Source organism: Globicephala melas, chromosome X (genome assembly GCF_963455315.2).
Source record: "Globicephala melas chromosome X, mGloMel1.2, whole genome shotgun sequence".
NCBI classification, from domain to species: Eukaryota; Metazoa; Chordata; class Mammalia; order Artiodactyla; family Delphinidae; genus Globicephala; species Globicephala melas.
Window position 1 is genome coordinate 30731147 of NC_083335.1, and position 20568 is coordinate 30751714.

At 39.7% G+C, this 20568-nt stretch overlaps 2 protein-coding genes across 2 annotated transcripts in view; both read right to left on the minus strand.

The window, feature by feature from the left end:
• The window catches only part of LUZP4 (leucine zipper protein 4), a 93678-nt gene that overhangs the window by 61685 nt on the left and 11425 nt on the right, over positions 1 to 20568 (minus strand). The window contains exon 2 of the mRNA XM_060292002.1: positions 602 to 735. The gene's annotated coding sequence lies outside the window, so the exon portion shown is untranslated. The remainder of the gene's footprint in view (positions 1 to 601; positions 736 to 20568) is intronic.
• LOC132594445 (endogenous retrovirus group K member 8 Gag polyprotein-like) overlaps positions 1 to 20568 on the minus strand; it is a 43472-nt gene that overhangs the window by 11486 nt on the left and 11418 nt on the right. The window contains exons 2-3 of the mRNA XM_070044658.1: positions 602 to 735; positions 8 to 85 (exon numbers count right to left, since the gene is read on the minus strand). Of these exons, the coding sequence (XP_069900759.1) occupies positions 8 to 85; positions 602 to 735 (212 nt within the window). The remainder of the gene's footprint in view (positions 1 to 7; positions 86 to 601; positions 736 to 20568) is intronic.

Consider the following 20568-nt stretch of genomic DNA (forward strand, 5'->3'; position numbering starts at 1 on the left):
CTCTTACTTGTCTCAGTTTCTCCCTTTGGCGGTCTAAGACCACCGCGGGTGCTCGGATCGCTGAGTGGCTAATTATCTGCAACCTCTGGACGAGCAAGTGTTTAATTAATGAATGTGTTTCCCTATGGGACCACTGCACGGTATGAGGACTCTGCCTCCACCATTCCTGTAAATTTCTCAGTCACCTGAGAAAGCTGTAACCGGCCGGGAGGAGTCTTGTCCCTTTTCTTTGGAGCAAAGCTCTCATGTAATATCTTCATTTCTATCCCGACAAATTCTATTAAGGCAGCTGAATTGAGGAAAAGCATCAGATCAGCCTCTTACCTAACCACTCAGCACAGACCACTCAAGTCTCCTACAACTGAGCAAACCCTGATATCTTTCAACCCTCCCCCATTATCTTTCACCTGGGTGCATATTCCCTGGTATCTTTCAACCAAGCCCCACCCAGTATTTTTCCACTGGGTATTTCCCTGGTATCTTTCAACCAGGGGCCCCCCAATATCTTTCAACTGGGAGGAGGCAGGTACCTGCTACACTGCCAAATAAAACTCAGGGTCATCAACCAATACGGGAGATCTGAGAACCAGGAGAGACTTACCCAAATTTGTCTGGACTCTCCAAGGAGGCAGATGGGCACAAGTAGCCTCTGCTGGTACCAAGGCTCCAGTTCCTCGTAGAGTTCAGGTGAAGGAGAGATGTCCACTCTGGGTCCCTTCGTGGTCGCCATAATAACTGTCAACATAAAAAAAAATGCACAACGTGAGAGTTGCAAGTTAAGGTTTATTTGGGGCAAAATGAGGACTGCAGCCTGGGAGATGGCATCCCAGATAGCTCTGAGAAACTGTTCCAAAGAGGCAGTGGGGAAGGTCAGTATATATGTGATTTTGGTGAGGGGGGAGTACCTGCAATCGAGTGCATATTTTTTTGCAGAAGATTTCTGCTAGTCACCAAGAGCAGTCATCACCATGAATGATTTTAGTGTTTTTCTGGATATGAGAAGATACAAGAATTGGGCTCATAAAATTGGCTCCTAAAAATATCTAACTATCTGAAAACCTGTTCTGCCAGTTTTTCCCAGAGCACAGAGTGCCTCATTTCTGCTCTCCTCCCTGAACTCCTTTCAGGGGTTGTTGAAAATCAGCATCTGCTGCAGCACCTGATTTAATCCTTGTAGAGGTAGATGGCGAGTGCCAATGGCGAGTGCCAATTTGTAGTTGACACTACAATTGCACATTTATTTAATTTGTTATTATTAATATAGGAAGGCAAAATATAGGACCAGGTAGTTCTGTAAAGACAGAAGTCAGCACTTTGGGTTGCCATCAGAAGCAAGTATGTGAACTGAGTTCATTATAATTCACAGTTGTTAGATGCTTCCATGGTCAATGCCTAAAAGCAATCAAGCTGCTGTGTCTGGTGTTATTGGAAACTTTTAGACACTTTTCAGGAATATGCTTAAGAATAATGCCTAGTGGTAGAGGGAAAGAACAACCCAGAGAATATTTCCATATTAACATATGTGGAAAGGAGTGCTCCTAGTCAGAAGCATCATCTCATGTGCTTCATTCATTCATTAACTTATTCAATAAACACATACTGAGCCATATACTGTTCTAGGTTGTGTGAATACAGCAGTGAATAAAGAACACAAAAATCCCTGCCCTCATGGAGCTTACATTCTAGTGAGGGAAGATGGACCATAAACGAAATAAGTAAGTAAAATAAATAATATAAGTGATAAGCGCTATGGAGAAAAAAAATATGAAGGGGGATAAGAAGTTGTGTTTATGGAGGTTGTAATATTAAATAGGATGGTCAGGAAATGCCTTTATGAGAAGTGACATTTGAGCAAAGGCATGAAGGGGATGAGGGCATCAGCTATGGAGAAAGCTGGTGGAAAAGTGTCATAGGGAGAGAAAACCAAATACAAAGGCTTTGAGGTTGGGAGAGTGGCTGGTGCCTTAATGAACAGGAGGCCAGAGTATTAAAGGTTGGGGGCGGGGAGGTGGGAAAATTGTGCATGGCTAGGAAGGAGCTATCATTAAATTTTTGGCTTTTTATGTGACTAAGATGGGAAGCCACTTGCAGGGTTATGAACAGAGGAGTGAAGTGGTGATTTGACTTATTTTTTATTTTTTTTTGGCTGCGTCGGGTCTTAGTTGCGGCACGCAGGATCTTTCATTGAGACATGAGGGATCTTTTATTCATTGCAGTGTGTGGGCTTTTCGTTGCAGCACTCGGGCTTCTTTCTAGTTGTGGTGTGCAGGTCTTCTCTCTCTAGCTGTGGCGCGTGGGCTCCAGGGCGCCGGGCTCTGTAGTTTGTGGCTCGCAGGCTCTCTTGTTGAGGTGAGTGATCTCAGTAGTTGTGGTGTGCAGGCTTAGTTGCCCTGCAGCATGTGGGATCTTACTTCCTGGACCAGGGATTTAACCCGCGTCCCCTGCATTGGAAGGCAGATTCTTAACCATTGGACCACCGGGTAAGACCCTGGCTTATGTTTTAAATATGAATCACTCTGGTTGCTGTTTTGAGAAAAGACAGTAGAGGGTAAGAGTGGAAGCAGGAAATAGGGAGACCCGTTATGCTGGTGATAGATGATGGTTGTTTGGAACAGTACAGTGTAAAGGTGTAAAGTGGTTGGATTTGGAGTATATATTGAAGGAGCAAAATTGGAGGTGGAGTGTGAGAGAAATGGAAATATCAAAATCGTCAAATATTCTACATAGTTCTTAAGTTATTCCTCACTTTAAGTGTTAGAAACATTTCTAAAAAGTTGCATATATAACTGATTCACATTTGAAATCTATCAGAGCAATTTATTGTTTACAATAAATGCATAATGAATCTATAAGAAAAAGACTTTTAAAATAATTTATGGATTCCCTAATTTCTGTTTTTGGTGTCATTGTTTATATATATTATTGATTTTTCATACATAAAATGTAAGATCCATTTATTTATTTAATTTTTCTAGCTTTATTGAAGTATGATTGACAAATAAAAATTGTATATATTTATGTTGTACAATGCGGTTTTTTAAAAGATGTACAACATGGTGATTTAATATACATATACATTGTGAAACAATTACCAAAATGACATTAATTAACACATCCATCACCTTACTTAAGATCTACTGTCTTAGCAAATTTCTGGTAATACAGTATAGTACTATTAACTATAATCATCATACTGTACATTAAATCTCCAGAAATTATTCATCTTATACCTGGAAGTTTGTACCCTTTGACCAACATCTACCCATATCCCACATTCTCTAGCCTTTGGCAACCACTGTTCTACTCTCTTGTTCTATGAGTTCAACTTTTTTAGATTATACATATAAGTGTCATCATACAGTATTTGTCTTTCTGTGTCTGTCTTATTCACTTAGCATAACGTCCTCCAGGTCCATCCATGTTGTCATAAGTGGCAGAATTTCCTTCTTTTTTATGAATAATATTCCATTGTGTATATATATATCATATTTTTTTATCCATTCATCTGTTGACAGACACTTAGGTTGTTTCCATATCTTGGCTATTGTGAATAATAGTTCAGTGAACATGGGTGTGTAGATATCTTTTGGAGATACTGATTTCATTTCCTTTGGATATATACCCAGAAGGGAGGGGGTGTTGCTGGATCATATGGTGGTTCTATTTTTTTTTTTGCGGTGCGTGGGCCTCTCACTGCTGTGGCCTCTCCCGCTGCAGAGCACAGGCTCTGGACACGCAGGCTCAGCGGCCATGGCTCACGGGCCCAGCTGCTCTGCGGCATGTGGGATCTTCCCAGACCGGGGCACGAACCCACGTCCCCTGAATTGGCAGGCGGACTCTCAACCACTGTGCCACAAGGCAAGCCCTGTAAGATACTTTTAATTTCTTTAATACCTTTTGAAAATAAGGACTATCTTTCTCGAGTGGAGTTATAGAAGTCTATTCTCAATGACAGAGCAACAATTCAAATATATCTATGTTTTATATAAGATGGCACAGAAAGAGGCTAGCTGGCTGCTAAGGCTATATCTTACAGGATGTCTATACATGGTAGGGGGGTGGAGAGTCTTAGTGCATATAGAGTCTTCTTATCAGGGACTTGAGAGGCAATGTTCACAATGAAAAATATGCTAGACAAAAGTCTCCTTTGGGGGACTTCCCTGGTGGCACAGTGGTTAAGAATCCGCCTGCCAATGCAGGGGACACGGGTTTGAGCCCTGATCCGGGAAGATCCCACCTGCCAAGGAGCAACTAAGCCCGTGTACCGCAACTACTGAAGCCCACGTGCCTAGAACTGGTGCTCCACAACAAGAGAAGCCCGCGCACCGCAACGAAGAGTAGCCCCTGCTCGCCGCAACTAGAGAAACACGGTGTGCAGCAGACAAATAAGTAAGTAAATAAATTTATACATATTAAAAAAAAGTCTCCTTTCTTATAAAGGAAGCATGAAGGACTGAATTATCTTAATGGGCTAGTGTAATCCAATTATAATAATTAGACGCATCCATTGCTTCTATAGGGATGGAGCTGTCAAGAAGAATGGAATCCTCCTTCAATCCTCTCAATTGCATGGCACTGGGGAAATGGACAAATTGCTATACTCCAAGTACCTTACTTTAATATATCTCCTTATCAGTCACCAAGACTTTTCTTCCATTTCAAATTTCCTCATGAAAGAAAAGTTTAAATGGCCTTGATTATAGTTCATTGTTATATTTTAAATTGACACCTTGTTTTATTTATTTATTTTTTTAAATTTTTGGCTGCGTTGGGTCTTCGTTGCAGTGTGCAGGCCTCTCATTGCAGTGGCTTCTCTTGTTGCAGAGCAGGGACTCTAGGCACGCGGGCCTCAGCAGTTGTGGCACGTGGGCTCAGTAGTTGTGGCTCGCGGGCTCTAGAGCACAGGCTTAGTAGCATGTGGGATCTTCCCAGACCAGGGCTCGAACCCGTGTCCCCTGCCTTGGCAGGTGATTCTTAACCACTGAGCCACCAGGGAAGTCCCGACACCTTCTTTTGAAGGGGTTGCTTCTGACTTAGGGAACTTCTAGTCCAATGTCAACATGCTCAGAAGTCATTTCTTACATGGGCATTTTCCTGAGACTATTTTCCCAGATGATTAATCTTATCCATTTGGTTTCAATTATTTTAATTTTCTCATCAGACCACAACATTCCTGACCTCATCTAAAAATGTTGGGGGTATATTGTATTTGGAGCCTATAGTTCTTTTGACTGAGTACAGTTCCCATGGAGACATTTATTTATTTTTAATGTATATAATGCATTTCAAACCACTAAAGGATTAAGACTTTCACATTCTTAATTTTAGCTAAATACATCCTGAGTTACTGCCAGGTCTTACCCACACTAAGGTATATTCAAAAGCTGTTCCTCTGGGATTAATCACGTCTCACTGACTTCACTTACTGATTAACAGGCTGAGTAAAGGTCAGTTGCTTTTGAGCAGGCCAATGAAGTATTTCCATGCATTTAAGCAATTTCTCAAATTGTAATATGAAACCTGCCGAAGAAAGATTATACGTGGGAACCAAGACAGATTTCTTTAGTTTCAATTCGCTACATTAAATCCTGTCTTGTCTCAATTTAGTTAGATTTTTAGTGCTGAAAGTATAACCAAAATGTTAGAAGTTTTGAAGTTAAAAATACAACCACTTTAGATTCCTCTAAAATAAAGAACACAAAACAAAATGGCCATTTGAGGACATCAATAGAAGTACTTTCCCATATTTCTTTATTAACATTTCTAAGATTGCAGCTTATATATACCACTTATATTTTGTGAGACTATTTTAGATTTCCAAATGCTCTCATATTTTTATCTTTTCTGTACTATAACCACCAGCTATACTTTGTAGTACTTGAAAAATTATACTATTGTTGTGGATTTTAAAAATTGGGTAGTTTTTATATATAGATTCCTCTGATAATATGTTCCTAAAGGTGTAGAATGATTTAAACTTGTTTTGAAGTTCAGAAGCTGAACATTACCTGAGTACTATGGCTGATCCATTATATTTTAATGTGCAAGCCTTTTAATGATGAATTTCCAAACCACTCTATGGGAGTTACCATGGACACTAAGAGGCACTCCACTGCCAAATCAGATAGATAGAAAAACGGTTCTTTTAATATATTTCAGGTATCTGCAGCCTCCCAGAACGGGTTCTGTCACAAATAAATCGGACTTAGCCTTAATTTATCAGAGATTTTCTGACAGCATTTCAGCTACACATATTTGTTTCATTCTCTTCTGCATTCTGCCTCAGTTCGTATTTTATCTTTGTGAGAGGCATTACAGTAAAGACGCATGATAATTTCCTAAATGTTAGTTAGCTGAGACAGTAAGACCTGTTTTCAGCATTGGACTGGCAGATAAGGAAAGGAGAGATTTGTTTAGTGTGACTCCTCCACAGGGAGATCTATTGAATCTTGGAGAGAAAGACTTATTTCTGCCTATACCCTTTCATTTGGTAAGTGTAATCCTGCATGCATTCTTCTTGTTGTAATTTTGTGGTTGTTGCTATATATACTCCAAAATCATGAATTTAAAATCTATTCATGTTCTTCACAGGATCTTCTTTGATAGGGATTCATTATGTAATCCAGTTGATAGACTTATGAAGCCTATTCTTCCCTGAAGAAGTTTGATATATTGAGGGAATATCATTGTTATTATTTTTAACATAACACGTATTTTGCTTTCTAAAAATCTCTTTTAATTAAATGTAATGTAATAAATGAGGACAAAATAGGGTTGGCTCTCTACTTGTTATACAATAGTGAGATATTTTCATATATTATCAAATATTTCTCAAATATTTTAATAAATTTATATTCATGTATTACAATTTTGCTTCTATAGTAGTGTTCTAAAGCTGATCTATGATGTTGAGTTAATCAAGGCACTGACAAAAATTTATGTCTTTTCCTCAGTCTAGTCATTTAATTATTTTTATCTTTAGACAAACTAAAATTTTTATTACTATTAGGCCTACACAAATTTAAATCCCATCTCTATGAACCACTCTATGTCTCTTTTAGAGATTATGACCTTAAACATACCTAATTCAGCAAAGTGTTATGTAGCATTATTCTTTGCCTTACCATATCAATTATCTTTATTTAGGCCACTTGTTCAGAATTTCACCTATATTGGCAAGACTATTGCTTGTTTTCATTTCTTCGGCATTACTGTACCAACAGATACGTTAGGAAGATAGGCAGACAGCTGGCGAACAGACTCATTCCCTGCCTCGGGGCTTACAAAGCAATTCACCAAATTTATCTTTCCCTAGTTCGTTTCACATCATCACTGTTTCCAAATTGCCTGCTTTTGCCCTCTAAGGATTTGAGGATGTCTAATATATAAAAGCAGTTGAAAGTAAACTTGTACTTCATCAGTTTTGATATGAGTTGACGGGGTTTTCTTTTACGAAATTCTGTACTATGCTTCCTTGTTTTTGATTGACTCATCTTCCTTTTAGTTTTAATTATATCATACAACTCTAATTTCAAAGATTATTATTATGAAGGTTGTAAACAACATATTTCCTAATACTCTGAATTATATATTTTCAGCATTAATCTCAATACAACATTAGAAGTTTTTAAATGGCCTTTTAATTAATCTTTTTGGTTTGTGTGAAATCAGAATCACAGTTACAGAAATAGAGAGAATGTTGAAATCATTACCAAGTGTTGAGGCAACTGGCGATCTCATGCAAAGGAGGAGAAAAGCCAGGGTCAGTGGTATCGAGCCACAACTGTAAATTACATTAGAGTAGGGAGATAAGGTGATGCTTTAGAGCCAAGAGCAACAAAGCCTCATGATAATAATGACAGCCACTATTTGTGGACCCTCACTATGTTCCAGGTATTATACTCATTATATAGTTATCCCTTTTAGCACTAACAGTGGGAAAGGTATGTGCCAGAGTCCCCATTTTGTGGATTTATTGTTCAGTCAACAAATATTAACTGAGTAATAAAGATGTGCCAGGTTCTAGTGAACAAGACTTTTGTCCTCATGGAGCTTATGATCTAGTGGTGATGAACCACTTACTGAGTCTTAGGCTGTATAACTAGCTTAAGATCAGTCTGTGTGGATCCACATCCACATATTGTATTTACCTTCTATCAATAGTTTATATTATGGTGGCTATGAGGTAGTAATCAGAAACCAGGTGGTAGTAACAGGAAACTTGGTGCCAGAGATCAAAGCCAGTTGGACACTGGATAAGCAGGTAAGTTTGCAGAACATTGCTGTTGAAAGTCAGAGCAAAAGACTGTTCTGTGTACTAAGGAATGGTTTTTTGTATACTGAATATTTGATCATATTATTTCCTGTATTAGAACCCTTCAATGGTTCCACGTTGCCTTTGGGGTAAAAGCCAAACTTTTAATAATAATCTATGTGGCTCAGAGAGGTTGGACACTGTATACCATTTCAGTCCATTTTGTATCTCCTGCTCTAGCCATTCTGAACTACCTTCATTTCCTTGAATGGGCGTGCTGTCTCTTGCCGCCTGCAATTTGCACAAGCCCTTCTCTCCCTTGCCTTGCTAACTCCTGCTAATCATTGAGTTCTCAGCTTAGATAGTATCTCTTCCAGAAAGCTTTCCCTGACTCCCAAGTCCAATTAGGTACCCTTTCTCTATGTCCCCTTAGCACCTTATATTCCTCCACCACAGCACTTACCACTCTATAACTGTTGCAGGAAGGGGGACCCCTTCCAGGGCCCAAGAGTGGGCTTTTGTCTAACACTCGGAAATGAATTGCCTGAGGAGACACATGAGCTGACAAAGCAAGAGACTTTATTCAGAAGGGGCACCCAGGTGGAGAGCGGGAGGGTAAGGGAACCCAGGAGGATTGCTCTGCCACGTGGCTCACAGTCTTGGGTTTTATGGTGATGGGATTAGTTTCTGGGTTGTCTCTGGCCAATCACTCTGACTCAGGGTCTTTCCTGGTGGTATGTGCATCACTCAGCAAAGACGGATTCCAGCAAGAAGGATTCTAGGATGTTGGTAGGACATATGGACTCGTGCCTTCTCTGTCCTTTTTACCTTTCCCGAATTCTTCCAGTTGTTGGTGGTTGTTAGTTCCACATTCCTTACCAGGACCTCCTGTTGCAAGGTAACTCATGCAAATGGTTACTGTGGTGCCTGGCCAGGGTAGGTGGTTTCAGTCAGTGGTTCCCCTAACAAATCCCCCCTGAGAGACTTCATACTCAAGATACTTCTTGGGAATTGGGGTGGAGGTCTCTTTCTTCTGTAACTACTTCCTGCTGAGAGTGGGCGTAGTCCTGCCTAGTAGAGTAGACGTCTCTTTCCACCTGATCTAAATTGAGGTATTCTGTTCCTGAAACTGACTTTCACCCTCATAGTAACAACAATTTAGCCTGAAAATGTTGGACTCTGTCAGAGATGAACCTGGTAAGCAGTTGAAACAGACAAAGGTCAAACAGGAGGCTAACAGGATGGTCATCACTGGGCCCAGAAAAGGAAGGCAAAATTTGGGGTGAGGGCTGCAGGGTGTGTGACTTTTTTCTGATTGGTTGGTAGTGAGGTAATAGGATGGTGCTCCAGGAATCTTGCCCTCAACCTGAAGTTACAATCCTCCACCTGGGTGGGGGCCTTAGTTCCTGCAAAAGAACTCAAAGATACTATTATGCATACTCCTTGAGGAGGAACCAGCACCCTGCCTCAAGGCTGTACCCCACTTGACTGCTCCTCCCCCGTTTCTGTATCCCCTCCCTTCGCTGATTAGCAACTATTTGAATCTGACCTTTGGAACTCAAGGAAGGTCAAGGAGGCTGAATGAAGTCTATATGCTACAAACAAGAAACAGGGGACACAGAAAGTATTTGAACTCCAGAGCCCCACAGAGTCCTGTTCAGTTTCAATTCAGGGAACTGGGCAATGATGGCTCTGGCCACTTCCTGTTAAAATGGGGCATGGTCCTGCCTCAAATTGGAAAATTGACACTGAATTGGAAATATTTCCGAGTTCCAAGTCCTGGATCTGAGTCTTGTATGATTAAAATCTCAATCCCTTGGTCTGCTATTTTGGTGTAACAGACCCAATTAGAAGTAGTTGGAGGAGTGACAAGGGAATTTTAAGAGGCAAAATAAACCTCATTTCTTTTCAGGAGAATAAGCCTGAAACCCAGTCTGGACCTGGCACTGTGGGGAGACTTTTACTCAGTTGTCTAGTTTTATCTAAGTAGGTTTTAACTTTTAATGTGGTATTAACACATAGATAACAGCTGCTATTGGTTATCATACATGTCTCTTCTTTTTGTTAATGTATGATCTAAACCAATTTCATCGTCTAAAAATGTAATAGTTACAAGAGGAGACATTTAAAAAGTAAGGTTGCAGTTACCAGCTGCCGGCAGGCATCGTTTTGAGAATGGCTGGTGGCATCCAAGTCTGACAGAGCTCAGAAAACTCAGGTTGTTAGCAATACAAAGACTTGTCCAAAATCTCACCCATAGTGTCACCTAGTTATTTCCTTGGATGTCTGAACCATAGCTACTCCATTTTGACTTTCAATTGCATTGCTCTCCTTAATGGCCAAAGCAGATATCACCAATAATGATTTTAGTGCTTTTCTGGATATAAGAAGATGCAAGAATTTGGGCACATAAAATCTTCTGAAAATATTTAACTATCTAAAGGCCTGTTCTGCCAGTTTTTCTCAGAGCACAGAGTACCTCATTCTTGATCTCTACCCTGAACTTCTTTCAGGGGGTGTTGAAGGTCAGTGGCCACAATGGCCATTGACTTAATCTTTCCAGAGGCAGATGGCAAGTGCCAATTTTCAGTTGTCAGGGCCCATTCAGCGTCTTAAATTCAACCATGGTTTGGGAGGCTTTTCATGACCATTTCATCCCATGGTGCTAGGAATGTTCATTCCCAGGTCTGGAAAGGATTCTGCTGATAGGTCACTCAATGTGCTATTACTGGACTAGGCCTTATTAACAGTAGCCAAAAGTCTCTGGACCACCTGTCTTACTAGTCTCTTATGGTCCAGGAAAATTGTCCCTCTTGTTGCTTCTTCCCAAATCTAGAGTTACACTATTACAATCATTGATCTCCTATAGAACTATATATCATCATTTTATCAGAGGTTCAGTCACACATTTGGTAATGCAAGAAACATCAATTTTGTAAAACAGGCAATATAAAAATGTAATATAGCTAGCAGTATTAGTAAGGTCATGAGTAAGAATTTAAGTCAAGAACTTCCAGTAGGGGACTTCCCCGGTGGTGCAGTGGTTAAGAATCTGCCTGCCAATGCAGGAGACATGGGTTTGAGTCCTAGTCCAGGAAGATCCCACATGCTGCGGAGCAACTAAGCCCATGCTTCACAACTACTGAGCCTGCGCTCTGGAGCCTGTGAACCACAACTACTGAGCCCATGTGCCACAACTACTGAAGCCCATGCGCCTACAGCCCGTGCTCCACAACAACAGAAGCCAGCACAATGAGAAGCCTGCACACCACATCAAAGAGTAGCCTCCACTCGCCACAACTAGAGAAAGCCCGTGCACAGCAATGAAGACCCAACACAGCAAAAATAAATAAATTAAATAAATAAATATTTTTTAAAGAAAGGAAGAAAGAAAACCAAAGCTTAGAAGCATAACATTTGAAAACAAAAAAACTTCCATTAGCTGCAGTCCTGTATATCCCAGGTCGTCTCACTCCATCTATTCTGTACCAATCCTTATCTTTAAGGGAAATTATATATTGGCACTGTCCATAAGACACCCAACCTGGTTTCCTAGTGTTACTAGACTGATTATCTTTAGTATGATTTAATTTTTCCCAACATAGAGGAGCCTTTAAACTTAAATTACCATAGCCTGTTGTTATCTACATAAATCCATCCCATAATTGTGGGAGATTTTATTCCTTGGCTGAAATTTTGCTTGTTGCTCTGATTGGGCTTGAGTAATAGAAGAAAACTCATATTTATGGCCAGGGTCAGAGCAGGCATTATTAATTGGCCAGGTGAGGAGATTCCATCTAGTAATATCAATAGTGACCTAAACATGACTATAATTTTTCTTTCAAAGTAAATTTCTCAGGGCCAACCAATTAGAGCCTTGGCGTGGAGAAATTCCCCAAGGTAACCAAGAAGTACTGGCAATTGGCCGCAAACCCAACAAGTGGATTGATTTTTAAAACTAGCATAGAATCATGCCTATGATAGAAAAACATTTGATTCATAGGCAAAGGTCCAAGAAGTCAAGGAAACATTATAAGTGATCATACGAGTCAGGACGAGGATATTGGACAAGTTGTCTATTTCTTATGTTGTCTTCTTCTTGTCCTAGTGTGAGTGTAGTTTCTCCCCTGTTTGAGCATTGTTTTAAGGTGATTTTGAGGTCAGCCGTCCTCTCTATAGGCCAGTTCAGTGCAGGGGCTCTTTGTGAGTGGAAATTAATCCAAGAGTCAATTCCCTTCAGTTTCAGTGTGCATAAACTACTTAAGAGTACCTAATAAGGGTTCTTCCCTCCAGGTTGGAGATAGTCCTTTAAATTATGTCTTTTCCAGTATGCATAATCCCCTGGTTGCAAGTCGTGGGGCATCTGATCTTCATCCAAAGATATATTACTGAGATAAGCTTCAGCAACAAACTTAGAGTGTCCTTTTAATAATTCAATTAAACTTTACAACAATATAACATAACAGCAAGGAACTATCTGAGAAGTGAGTCTTAATGAATACAGACCTCAGTAAACAGAATTAGATTTTGACGTCCATTGAAACATCTCTTTCTCTCTAAAATTACCCTCATTTTTATCAAATATAGTCAAATCAAGATTAATTTGTCCACAAATTAAGTCTGATTAATTGATAAAAGGCCTCCCTGGGCCAGAAAAGCCACGCCACAGGCTTCTCACAGATTTCACCTTACAAATTTAGGTGAATTCCTCCTTTTTCAAGGTCCTGAAAATACCTTGAGATTTCTGTACCTGTTAGTGAGGTAGCCCTCCTAATTTATCTGATAAATCTGCTGGGAACCTAAGAGTTTCCAATCTCTGGAGGGAGCAGATAGAGAGAAAAGATAAATGTTTCAATTCCGCTTACAACGGTATAATTTATCAAATTACTGTAAGTCATAATTAGTTTGAGGGGAAGGTTTTCCTTGCACCTGGAAAACACAGATTTAAATCAGTAATATTTTAGATAGAAACCATAAAAATTATAACCATATTCACCAGTTCACTCAGTCCTATGTAACTAATACTTTTTGTTAACAGCTTTATGAAGCCATCAGTTTCTCCATTAGAATTCTTCAATTTCTTACCTAGTTCAGCACTATGGTCTGAAAGTCAGAAACCTGTATTCAAAAGTCCTTTCTTTAAATCTTACAAAAGACTTAAGAAGGCATGTTTAAAATTGATTACAATGCAATTGACAAAGAAACTTGGTTACTGCTGTGACATACAACACTTGAAGATAATAACTAGAATTATGACTGATAACATTTCAAAAAGGGTTTAGAACACTCAGTCAGATAGGATCATAGGTCACTGTGAAACAATAGCTATTCATTTACCCAAAGTAACAATAAAAGATTTCAAAGACAAATGCAGAACAGATCACTTAAAATGTAAAGAAACTTAAAATCTCTTATCAAAGGCAGTTCAACATTTTAAGAAAACTTGTACTCTTAACAGAGAGAAAAGCCAAATTCAAGTTTTGTACCAGCTTACTTTTAAAATTCATTTACTCAATTAAACTTATTTTAAACTTAGTCCTGACCATGCACAAAACTCTTTTCTCGGGGTCTACTTTCCACAAGCCTTCTACCACTTAACTTATTTTAGCACAATTCTAATTTTCAAGTTGTCAAATATCTGGAGAGATTATTTTTAGGTAGACATTCCTAAGATATAATTATTTTGAAAAGTTCAACGAAAGCTGTTATCTCATTTACATTTCTTTCCTTAAAAGTTTCTTCACTTTGCGTTACTTTCCTTGCTGACAAATTTGTAACAGATATAACAAGGTTTTATTTAGCTTATATTAAACCTAGGCACAATATAGCTATTACACTTAATGTTGATGACTCTAAAGACATGTCTATATTAATTAGATTAACAAACTTAAATTAAATTTAATACCAGATATTAATTTAATACTGAATATTTCCCAGTTCACATGAACCTGAAATTAATTCTGGCCAGTTATATTCTGTATTTTTCAGAATTTATATAAGCACTTAACTTCCTCTAAGCCAATTAAGTAGAGCTCATTGACAAATTTTGATAATACCATCCAAATGTAAGGACATATATATAATGCACACAGACATATAGACAAACACAACCAGAGATCTCATAGCTTAACGGAACCAGAATTTCCCATTTCACAAGGCAGAATGGCCATCACAAATCACAACACAGAACACAAAGTATAAAACACAGGCCTGGCTGTCCTAATCAGACACTCCCTTAAATACAAGATTGCAGTCTCTCAGAAAGCCTTCTACAGAGACAAAGAACTTCAGATCCAAGTACTAACAGAGTAACTGGAAATATCTTGGGTCTTCAAAGATTTCAAAGGGAGGAAAGGAGGCCAGGTTGAAGGAAGAGGGGAAGGAGGGGGGACAAAAGGGGTGGACTTATGGACGTCTCCTGCCACCTGCAGATGCCCAGGTGTTATGGGACTTTTCCCTGGGCTTCCAGGAAGGGAGGACGGGAACTCGGCCCTACCAGAAACCAGAGACCAGATAACAGACCAGAACCAGAATTCAAGTTCTCTGCCCACTGGAGGTGATCAGGCTCCGACTCTCAGATCAGGCTGAGGCCCTTCAACCAGACTCCTGCATCCAGGACCAGGACAGAAGAAAAAAGATTAGGATAAGAGGGGCTGAAAAGAGGAAAGAGAGAGGGAAGGTGAAAGAGGTCAATAAAGTACCCTACCCAGTTGGGGAACCCTGGCCAGTCGTCCACATCAGGAGGAGACCAGGGATAAAAGGGTCCCAGTTGTGGCCACTGGGTCTGGTCTGTAGGTGGGAGAGCTTGTCCCCGAGTACACCGAGTGGTGAGAATGTCAGTCATAGTGAAGAAGAGGCCCCACCAGAGTTGCCATTTTTTGCAAGAAGGGGGACCCCTTTCACAGCCCCAGAGTGGGCTCTTGTCTAACACTCGGAGATGAATTGTCCAAGGAGACACATGTGCTGACAAAGCAAGAGACTTTATTGGGAAGGGGCACCTGAGTGGAGAGCAGGAGGGTAAGGGAACCCAGGAGAACTGCTCTGCCACGTGGCTCACAGTCTCAGGTTTTATGGTAGTGGGGTTAGTTTCCAGGTTCTCTCTGGCCAATCACTCTGACTCAGGGTCCTTCCTGGTGGCATGCACATCACTCAGCCAAGATGGGTTCCAGCGAGAAGGATTCTGGGAGGTCAGTAGGACATATGGACTGGTGTCTCCTTTGTCCTTTTTATCTTTCCCGAATTCTTCTGGTTGGTGGTGGCTTGCTGGTTCCACGTTCCTTACCAGGACCTCCTGTCACAAGATAACTCATGCAAATGGTTACTGTGGTACCTCGCCAGGGTGGGCGGTTTCAGTCAGTGGTTCCCCTAACGTAACTGTACTTTTTCCATTTGCTCATGACACTATAAATTCCATGAAGACAGGGACACTGCTGCCTGTTGACCATTGTATCTCTACAACCTAGCACAGTGTTCAGCACATAGTAGTTGCTTATAAATGAATGCTAAATGAAGGAAATATCAAAGAGACCAGGAATATCAACTTTGGAGGCCATGACATAATTTTAATGATTTGAAGTGTTTTGTATAAATTCATCAAACGTATGAGCTAGAAGAGACTCAAGAAGTCACTTTGCTCAACTTCCTACTCAATGTGAGAATTCCTACTACATCATCCCTTAAAGAGAACTCTCTATCCTCTATATATGAACACTTCCAGGGGTAAAAATTCACTATTTTGCAAGACAGTTACTACTTCTATTGATGGCTATATCTAATTGCTTTAAAAATAACTTCCTTATATTTGGACTTTCCTACTATAGCTTTCATCCATAGTTTAAGTTCTTCCTTCCTGAACATCACAAAACTAATCTTTTACTTTCTTGAGAAACTCAAATTTAATCTTTTCCTTTTCCTAGAAGAACGCTTACAAATAGTTGAAAGCCATTATTATGTACTTTGTAAATCACTAGTTCTCAAGCTTTAATACGCAAAATAATTGTCTAGGGAGCATGTTAAAAATCTATATCACCTAGTCCTATCCCCAGGGACTCTGATTCAATAGGTCTGGGATAGATCTCAGGAATCTGAAAATTTAACAAGCATCCCATATAATTTTGATGCAGATAGTCTACAGACTACTCATCAAGAAACACTGTCCAGGAAAATATATTTAAAACTTTTCCCAATGAATGGTGTTTGTAACACTTGATTTTCAAACTCACTGGACATTTCTGTTTATTCTCTTCAAGTGTAGCTCTCATGCTGGAACCAAATATTCAGTTGTATTTTGATTAACAAGAAGTAAAGTGAAGATAATATCTCCTTTAACCTGATTCATGTACTTCTATTGAAATAGTACACAATTGTGTCACCAATTTTCAGTAGATGTGTCATATTATTGACTGTGACTCTGTTGTTAACTAAAACCTGCTAGGGCAGGAATGAATTACAAGGAAAGGATGACCCAAAGTCACAGAAAAGAAAGAAAGAGGGAATGGGATAAGATGACAGTAGACGAAGGCATATCTTTAAGAGGGGTAGCAATATATAGTATTTCCACCAAAGGTGGCACACTGACTCCTCAAAAACTCCAGTTTCCCTCTCCGACAGCACATGAGATTTCCTACTGCCAGTCATGTATAAGAGCTGTTGTTCACTGTCACCTACTGATACTCTCTCTGAAGTCAGCAGATAAGCAGTCTGTTTTGCTCCTTATTAGAAAGCTGGTAGACCTGCTTAGCCTACAATAAGAATCAGCATTCTGTAATCAGAAGGAGTTGGACCTTGGCACACTTCTTTGGAAACATTTTTGATCTCTAACAGACTACTGAGGGTACCTTGGCATATTTGTTGAAGATTATCTAAAACTCTAAAAATAGCTATGAGCACAAGTCTCCCACATGCATACAATTTGAATAGGTCTGGCAAGATGCTTTTAACCTCATAAAAGTGTCATATAATGTTATGAATTGGATTTACATGCTTCGATACACCCGGTGTACAGATTAGCACTTTCTGTTATGACACCCAGGCTCTGTGCCCTCTACTCCAAACAGCAGGAAAAATTTATGAGCCAGAAAACCTTTCTTGGAATCGGCCTTAGGGCAGTAAGCAGTGGAATTTAGTTGCTCACAAGGCTGGAGTCTGAGAATGTACCCAGGACTGAAAATAACAAATCGTTGAAACATGGCAACTTTGTGTTAAATGCAAGGATAGAGAGCCGATCCCAACTATGATGTGGAAAGAGGCGAGTTTAGAACATGATTCTGAGAAAAAAAGGATCATTCTATTACAGATGTTAAGATTAAATGATTTCAATTCTCATACACATATGTGTGTGCCTCAAAAGGTGTTGGGATCACACTCTTTTATGTGGTACCCAGGAGTCAAATATAAGGTGTTTATCCTAAGACTTATATGGTAGTCATCTTTGCATTTCTCTATTCTGGAATAAATATTTTTGAGTATCTACTATGTGCCAGAACACACATATGAATTTGACACAGTCCCTGCCTTTTAGGAGTTCACATCTGAGTGAAAGGAAACAAGACAAAAAGGTGATAATGTGTAATAACTAATATGATAGAGAGAAGCACAGAGTGCTTTGAGAACACAGTGAACTGGAGGGAAGGCAACAGATGAGAAGTTGAAGAAAAGCTTTTTGGAAAAGTGATGCCTAAACTGAATCCTGAAGGATGAGAAGAGTTACTCAGAGGAAAGAGTTTGGGGAGGTCATTTATGTCAAGAGGAACAGCATGGTGTATGGCAGGAAATGTAAATGATTTAGAATGGCTAGACTAGAGCATAAAGTAGAAAGCAAGTGAGTGGTGAGAGATGAGACTGGAGAAATAGGCAGGAACCAAATCATGAAAGGCCCTATATGCCATACTAAGGGAGCTGGACTTTCTTCTGTAGGCAGTAGGGAAACTGGTAAGTGACCTTTTTTTTTTTAATAAATTTATTTTATTTATTTATTTTTGGCTGCGTTGGGTCTTCGTTGCTGCGCGTGGCCTTTCTCTAGTTGCGGCAGTCAGGGGCTACTCATTGTGGTGGCTTCTTCTGTTGCAGAGCTCGAGCTCTAGGTGCGTGGGCTTCAGTAGTTGTGGCACGTGGGCTCAGTAGTTGTGGCTCGCGGGCTCTAGAGCACAGGCTCAGTAGTTGTGGCGCATGGGCTTAGTTGCTCCGCAGCATGTGGGATCTTCCTGGACCAGGGCTTAAACCCGTGTCCCCTGCATTGGCAGGTGGATTCTTAACCACTGCGCCACCAGGGAAGCCCGTAAGTGACCATTTTTGATAAGTCACTCTGGCAGCAGTGTGGAGAATAGAAAGGACCAGAGGCAAGACCAGAAGCAGGGAGACTAGTTAGGTAGCTGTTGTAACAGTCCGAGAGAGATGACTAGGGTCTGAACAAAGGGGATGCATCGGGGATTGCAGGAAAGAGATGGGCTTGAGTTTGAGACTGTCGAAGAAGAGTTTTGTTGTTGTTCTTGTTTTGTTTTGATCCAAGACTGAGTTTGACCTTGAGGTCAAAGTGGTTGATGTGGTGGTAGTAGAAAGAGGGTAATGGGATGGTGTGATGCAGCATCATTAAAGTTTATTTCAGATAAGATATTTGTTGAAAATTTCTTTTGAAAGTGTTATTTTCAAAAAATACTCTTTTCTGCTCAACTTTCAAGGTAACCATTTGCTGGAGATTGGATGCTTAGCCTGTTGGGGGTTAATAACTCATGTGGTTTATCCTGCTCTAGGCTAAATTGTGCAGTGGGAATAAAGAAAGTTAGGGTCAGAATTAGGGAGAGAGGCTCTGCCAGCTGTCTCTTTTTCCTCTCTCCCAAAGCACAAATACCCTCTAAGCAATCTCACAATAAAAGAAGCTTTCTGTGCCAGAAATGTTTATTTTGCAAAGGAAGAGTCCAGAAGACCATATGGAATGCAACTGATGATAATATTCAGTTCAGAAGTGTACAAGAACAGTAAGAAGAAATAACTAGAATAAATAGTAAATTATTAGTGCATAATGCTGAATCACAGAGAATTAAGTTTAAAATACTAAACAAACTTTATAAAGATAAGGATTGATATATCCATTTAAAAATGAATCTTGTGTACAAAGAAAATCAGAATAAACTGTGTATCAGATTATGAAATAAGGTTATGATAGAACACAATTATACATTAATGAAAGTGAACTCAGAATTATTAATACTGAATAAATTAGTCCGGAAGAATTAGATGATATATTATGCTTGAATAAGAAGAGAAAAGATCCCAGGCTTAGATTACATAAATGTGACTATGTAATTATTCTTGAATATAGTTGTGAAAGGAGATGTAAACGTTAAATTAACTCTAGATATCAATCAAATGTCAAGGAATAGAACTAGTGATGTGAGGGAATAAAGGTCTAATATGTCTCCAAGTCCTGTTGAGTCCTCCTATAAAATCTCTCTTAAATTTGTCTCCTAAACATTTCTAATACCTCTACTTTAGTCTAACGTAACAGTTAATCTCCCCCACTCCAGTTGCCCTCTGCTTAAACTCATGGAATATATGATGATGCCAGATCCTCTCTGAGAAATTTATCTAATGAATCCAATCTAATTACTTCTTTCTGACTTCAAGACCAACCATAACCCAGTTCCATCTTACCTATGCAAGCTTATTTTCTATTCTCCCCAACATGCCCCCTTTGCTCTGGTCAGGCCACGCTGAATACTGTTCCTAAAACACCATGTGCTCATTTCTGTGTTTGTCCCTTCCTGAGATGTCTTATCCCTCTGCTCTGTCTAGGTCATCATTCTTCAAGGCTCAGATCAAGTTCCAACCCCTCCATAAAGATTTCCTTAACTCTATTCTCTGATTTCCCCGTACAAGTATAAATGGGATCACATATTCTCTAATTTAATTTTTATTTAACTATTTATTATATGCAAGTCTTTCTTCTACAACTACATTGCAAACTCATCGAGGGGATATAATTCACAATTACCTCAATTATCATTGGGGCTAGGCCATTTTTATTCTAACATTTTGGGCCATTTTGATACAGTAGATATTTGGACTCTAAGGACATGTTGATTTCCTAATTATGTACAAATATATATATATATATTTTTATAAACTAGTTCTTCCACAAGATGGACTATAATGCAGCCTTTTATTAATTAATTAATTTATTTTTGCTGTGGCGGGTCTTCGCTTCTGTGCGAGGGCTCTCCCCAGTTGTGGCAAGCGGGGGCCACTCTTCATCGCGATGTGCGGGCCTCTCACTATCGCGGCCTCTCTTGTTGCGGAGCACAGGCTCCAGATGCGCA